The sequence below is a fragment of the Grammomys surdaster genome, unplaced genomic scaffold (genome assembly GCF_004785775.1).
Source record: "Grammomys surdaster isolate TR1022 unplaced genomic scaffold, NIH_TR_1.0 125430, whole genome shotgun sequence".
Classification (NCBI taxonomy): Eukaryota; Metazoa; Chordata; class Mammalia; order Rodentia; family Muridae; genus Grammomys; species Grammomys surdaster.
In genome coordinates, this window is record NW_021620297.1 from 190,832 (window position 1) to 196,813 (window position 5,982).

The window sequence follows — 5,982 nt, forward strand, 5'->3', positions numbered from 1 at the left end:
TCCCTGCAGCCCCTCCCTCCCTGCAGCCCCTCCCTCCCTGCAGCCCCTCCCTCCCCTGCAGCCCCGCCCCTCAGCGGCACAGCCCACTCACCCGTGCTGGAGTCGTCCAGCCAGCAGGACAGCGCCCCGAAGCGCACCGTGTGGAAGAGCACCGACTTTGCCCCCTGTCCGGGGCTCACGCCGATGCACACGGCCGGCAGCTCGGAGCCGGGCGTCGTCAGCAGCGCGAACACCGGCAGCGGCGTGGGCAGTGGGAACAGCACCTGCTGCGGGCCCGCACGGGGAAGGGCGACTCAGAGAGGATCTGAGACCGGGGGTGTGCGGTGAGGGATAGGAGTGGGGGAGGTGGGGAGTCCCCTCGGAGAATTTCGGGCTCCATTAGAAAGAAGCAAAGCGTGCTTTTAGAGTAAATGTGGCTTTGTCTGGAGGCGTATCAACGAGGAGACAGAAAAGTAGGAACGCCCCCTACACACACACAGGGGCAGCAAAACCACTTTAGACTCAAAGGGACAGACCCTTGGAGACTGACGAATAGCTAAGCTTAGATGTGAGGGGCGGGGCTTAAATATCAGGAAGTTGTCTTCTTTTTAACGATTTACTTATTTTTATTCTATGTGCTTGGTGTTTTGCCTGCACGTACGTCTCTGTGAGAATGTTGAGTCCCCTGCAGCTGGAATCACAGACGGTTGTGAGCTGCCATGTGGGTGCTGGGAATTGAACCTGGGCCCTTTGGAAGAGCAGCCAGTGCTCTCTTAACCGCTGAGCCATCTCTTCAGACTTAGGAAATTTTCAAAACGCCTCAGGACGGGGAGGGAACAACGGCATGGACTGAGAGGGGCTCTTCTAGTTCTTTATATAAACGCAAACGGTGGAAGGCCCAAGCTCCAGCACCCTCGCTCTACAAACTTACCCGGACAAGCAAGAATTTGTTCATTGGCTGGTACCACTGGAGCAGAACCACAGATGTCTCCAGTGCTCCACACAGGAACGGGCCCCCAGAGCTAGCACCCTCGGCTGTGGAAGTGGACAAGAATGGGTCAGTGTCCCTGTCTCCTTCCAGGATCACCCAGTATCTCTCTGAGGGTCCTGGACACCATGCCTCGACCTTATTGAGCAGATACGGTCCAGGCACCAGCCCTCCCATCACTCCGCACCCGGAGGCTGGCTCTCACCCACACAGCAAGCCCGGCAGCCTTTGGTGTCCTGGATCTTACTGGAGACCATGTTCTTTCTGAAGGAGGAGGAGTAGTGAGTGGCTGCGGGGACAGCAGTGGGGGCAGGGAAGCCAATGGCACCCTCTGGGGCTCCTACCTTGCCAGTAACCTGTGAGGGCTGATGTGAGCGATGGGGCTTCCTGTTCTGACCTCTTTCCTTTCCAGCAGGCCCAGGATGCTATGAGAATACAGGTGGGGTGTCTTCCCTGCAGTGTGCAGAAGAGAGGGGAGTGGCAAGCAGTTAGAGGACCCCTACCATCTCTTGTCTCCCAGCCCGCTGAAACTCCCCAACATGCAAACCCCACTTTCCATTCACACAGTTCCCAGTCTTGAGACTTGAAAGGACCAGTGTGGTCCAGGCACTGTGAACTGCTCAGGAAAACAGAGCGGAGAATAGGCTGTCTGCCCTGACAGCCCTGCTGCTGCATGTGAGAGGAGAGAGGTGTAACCGTTCTGGGAGGTTGCTGGTGCTTGTGTCTCAGGTCCAGACTGGCCTCTAACGCTCCATGGAGTTGAAACTGGTCTTGAACGCCTATCCTCCTGACCGTATACCTGGCACATATTTCAAAATTTAACAGAAAAACCTACCTATGCCAGGATTGGTGGTGCCTGCTCATAATCTCAGAACTTAGGAGGCTGAAGCAAGAGAGCTACCCTAAGTTCAAGTCTAGCCCGGGATACACAGTCTCAAAAAAAAAAAAAAAAGGAGATGTAGCTGGACAGTTCTCTGAGTTCGAGGCCAGCCTGGTCTACAGAGTGAGTTCTAGGACAGCCAGGGCTACACAGAGAAACCCTGCCTTGGGTTGGGTGGGGGAGGCTGGAGATATAGCTCAGTAGTAACTACACATTTGCCCCACAAACATGGGCCCTTATTACCAAACAACAGCAAACAGTGTAACTTCCTCAGTCTATCTTAACAGAGATTAAGTTGTGATTGTCAGACCCACCTGGCCCTGTCTCTAAAGCTCTGGGATTAAAGGACCGTGCCAGCTACACCCAGATGTCAAAGTTATTTAGAGATAAATTAATTGTAAAAAAAAAAAAAATTAACTCACAGCCAACTTCAGAAGGGAAGACGCTGGAGCTCCGTTTTACAGATAGGAAAATTGAGGCTCAGGGAGAGAAGCCCCTGGCCATAAATTCAACCAGTAGGACAGTGGTGAGATTTGAACCTCAGGTCCAGTGGAGGTGAAGACTCAGTTTGTGCTCACCCACACATACCCACCCTCTCTTACCTCCTGCCCCCTCCCCCGCCACAGCTGACCTGAGAGAGACATGAGAAGGTTGCTGATGCAATACAGCCAGGTTGTGCGGCCAGGGAAGATCTGTGAAGAATGGGGTGACTCCTGTGAGTCCCCTTTGACCCTACACCACCCCACCCCCACTCCCAGCACTGACCCCATCCCTTACCATTTCCAGCGTGGCCTCCTGATCATTCCGGTTCAAGATGAAAATGCCTTCCTCTGCACCCAGGAGCAGGTACTGGTCTGAGTGGGCCAGACAAGGAGGTTGCTGGGGTCTCTCATCATGGGGGATGGACCTCCTAGACCTTTGTCCAAAACTAGCCCTCTACCCCAAACCCACCCTTTCATCCTAATTCCCCTTGCAGCCTGACCTCCTCAAATCTGAGCTTAAACCCCACTCAGTCTCTTAAGCCAGTCTCCATGACCCCTCCCCCTGACCCTCCTCCTGCGACCTGCCAACGCCTGGCAGTTCCTGAGCAGCTCTCTGACCCTGGATCCCCAACATAGCCTTTTCTATCCAGTGGGACTGATCCCACCAGAGAGGAGCTCTGGTGACTCTCAGTGTGAGTGTTTGTCTACATATAAGCAATGTACATGCAATACCCTCAGAGGCCACGAAAGGGTGTGGGAGTTAGAGAAGACTGTGAGCCTCCATGTGGGCGCTGGGAACTGAACATGGGTCCTCTGAAAACAAAGAGCTGATGCTCTTAGCCACTGAGCCTTCTCCCCAGCCTGTCTCTTGTTTTAGGATATCTGGTCACAAGTATCCCACTGGCCCTTGAATTTGCCATGAAACCAATACTGAATTTGAATTTCTGATCCTCCTACCTCTACATCCTAAGAGCAGGGGTTACCAGTGTGGGCTACTATGCTTTTTGTTTGTTTGCTTTAAAAGGCTCTTGTTAGCCAAGCGGTGGTGGCGCACACCTTGAAGCCCAGTACACAGGAGGCAGAGGCAGGTAGATCTCTGTGAGTCTGAGGTCATCCTAGTCTACGGAGTTCCAAGACAATCTGGGCTATGGGGAGAAACCTTTTCTTGGAAAACCAAAAAAAAGAAAAGAAAATAGAGGAGGAGGAGGAGGAGGAGGAGGAGGAGGAGGAGGAGGAGGAAGAGGAGAGGAGGAAGAAGAGGAGGAGGGGAAGAGGAGGAGGAGGAAGAAGAGGAAGAGAAGGAGGAGGAAGAGGAAGAGGAGGAGGAAGAGGAGGAGGAAGAGGGAGAGGAGAAAGAAGAGGAGGAGGAGGAAGAGGAGGGAGAGGAGGAAGAGGAGGAGGGGGAAGAGGAGAAGGAGGAAGAGGAGGAAGAGGAGGAGGAAGAGGAGAAGGAAGAGGAGGAGGAGGAGGAGGAGGAGGAAGAGGAGGAGAATGTTCTTGCTACACAGCTCTGGCTGGCCTCAAACACATGATGACCCTTTTGCCTCTGCCTCCGTAGTGCTGGCATTAAAGGTGCACATCTCTATTCCAAGACTCTTATGTTATTCAGCACTGACCCCTCCATCTGTGATCGCCTGCCTCTGTCCTTTTCTGGTGCGGTCAAACCCATGCCTCCCCGCAAACTGATCGCAATCTCTACCATCCACACGCAGGTGACCTCCGTCTTCCATTAGGGTTCCATCACACTCCCCTGACTGACGCTCTTATTCAGACACTGCCGACCTCTAAACCCCGACTGTTCTGGTACCTGTTTTTCAGTTCATCTTTTCCTTTCCCCTCTTGGATCCTCAAATCCCCAAAGTAACCACACCTTCTGCTCCAGATTTAGCTAGGCCAACATCAGTCCAGTAAGTCCCTCCCTCCGGAGCCGAGCACCTGCTGCTCTTGCCGAAGATTGGTGACTGGTTCCCAGCACCCATGCCTGGAGGCTCACAACTGCCTATAACTGCAGCTCCAGGGGATCTTACATGCTCTTCTGTACTCTGCGGATGCCTGAATTTATGTGCACAGACCTAAACACAGCACACACTTGTCCACAGCTTCCAGGGAGGAAAGTTGGTTTTCTCTAAGAGCTAACAATGTTCTAGTTGATGGCCCCAGAGTCAAAGAAAAACAATGGCACAAACTCAGGATGGATGGAAGGATGGGTGGGGCTGGATCTGGGAGGAGTGGAAGGTGAGGGTATAAAGTATGTTGTATGACATTCTCAAGTAATTAATAACAATATCGTATTTTAAAAAGACATTATCTAAAAATAAAAATATCAATCTTAAATAGCAAAAAGGAGCTTCCCGGGGCTGAGAGGTGGCTCAGTGGTTAAGTGTTCTTGCTGCTCTTCAGAGGTCTTGGGTTCAGTTCCCAGCATCCATATGGCAGCCAACAACCGGTTAACTCTAGTTTCAGAGGATACAGCGCCCTCTTCTGGCCTCTGTCAACACTGCATGCATGACCATTCATACATAAAATTAAAATAAAATATTCTTCCTGTGTCTCTCTGTGCTTCTTCCATTAGGACCCCTGTCCTTCCCACCTGGCTCCTCACCCCAGACTCTCCTGGGCCTCCTGAATGCCCACCTTTTGTAGAGGGATGTGTCCAGGCAGCTGTGCTATGGATCTGGAGGGGACAGCCGTTGAATAATTTCACAAGAAGGGGATATTTCTGGATGGCCATAGCCAGTGGGCAGCAGCAGTGAGCAGAGAACAAGAAGGTGCAGGGTTCAGACTCTGCCCATGCTTCCGAGGCGTATAAACCCCCGCTACCCCGCACTCTACCCCCTCCATCAGTGGTTCTGCTTTTTACAGTCTCATTTACCATGGTTAGGTATGGTCCAAAACATATTACATGAGAGATTTGAAAAACAAAATATTTGTTCTGTTTTAGTTTTTTTTTCTTTTTTTAACAAAGTTTCACTGTAGCCCAGGCTGACCTTAGATTATCTCTTTAACCCAGGCTGACCTTATAGATGTTCTATGTGGCCCAGGCTGGCCTTAGATTCCCTATGTAGCTCAGGCTAACCTTAGATTCTCTATGTAGCCCAAGCTGGTCTTAGATTCCCTACGTAGCCCAGGCTAACCTTAGATTCTCTATGTAGTCCAAGCTGGTCTTAGGTTCCGTATGTAGCCCAGACTGGCCTTAGATTCTATATGTAGCCCATGCTGAGCTTAGATTCTCTATGTAGCCTAGGCTGGCTCTCAACTCCTGACCCTCTTGCTTCCACTTCCAAAGTGCTGGGTATTACACGTGCACACCACCACATGCTGATCTTCAGTAAATCTCTTATTTTTCCCATCAATGAACCCCCATAACTATGTATGTCAGTGGAATGTAGGATTGAGTACTAGCCAGTTTGAGGCACCCATTGGGGTCCTGAAATGAATCCTCCATGGATAAAGAGGATTGTCTTATACATAACCCTAAGTAAGTTACATACCTCTCGGCGCTTCTCGTTCTCCATCTGTGGAACAGAAAACAGTCACCTCTGGGGTCCCCGCCTCCAGTCACCTCTGGGGTCTCTGTCCTCCAGTCACCTCTGGGGTCTCTGTCCTCCAGTCACCTCTGGGGTCCCCGTCCTCCAGTCACCTCTGGGGTCCCC

The 5,982-nt window shown here is 51.8% G+C and overlaps 1 protein-coding gene across 2 annotated transcripts in view; it reads right to left on the reverse strand.

Moving 5' to 3' along the window:
• Positions 1-5,982, reverse strand: part of Map4k1 (mitogen-activated protein kinase kinase kinase kinase 1) — a 20,521-nt gene that overhangs the window by 2,192 nt on the left and 12,347 nt on the right. The window contains exons 20-27 of one of the 2 annotated variants that reach the window (XM_028786246.1): positions 5,821-5,844; positions 4,964-5,048; positions 2,625-2,701; positions 2,479-2,539; positions 1,312-1,420; positions 1,173-1,231; positions 911-1,014; positions 92-266 (exon numbers count right to left, since the gene is read on the reverse strand). In XM_028786246.1, coding sequence (XP_028642079.1) covers positions 92-266; positions 911-1,014; positions 1,173-1,231; positions 1,312-1,420; positions 2,479-2,539; positions 2,625-2,701; positions 4,964-5,048; positions 5,821-5,844 — 694 coding nt within the window. The remainder of the gene's footprint in view (positions 1-91; positions 267-910; positions 1,015-1,172; positions 1,232-1,311; positions 1,421-2,478; positions 2,540-2,624; positions 2,702-4,963; positions 5,049-5,820; positions 5,845-5,982) is intronic. The other variant, XM_028786247.1, reaches the window with a different exon arrangement.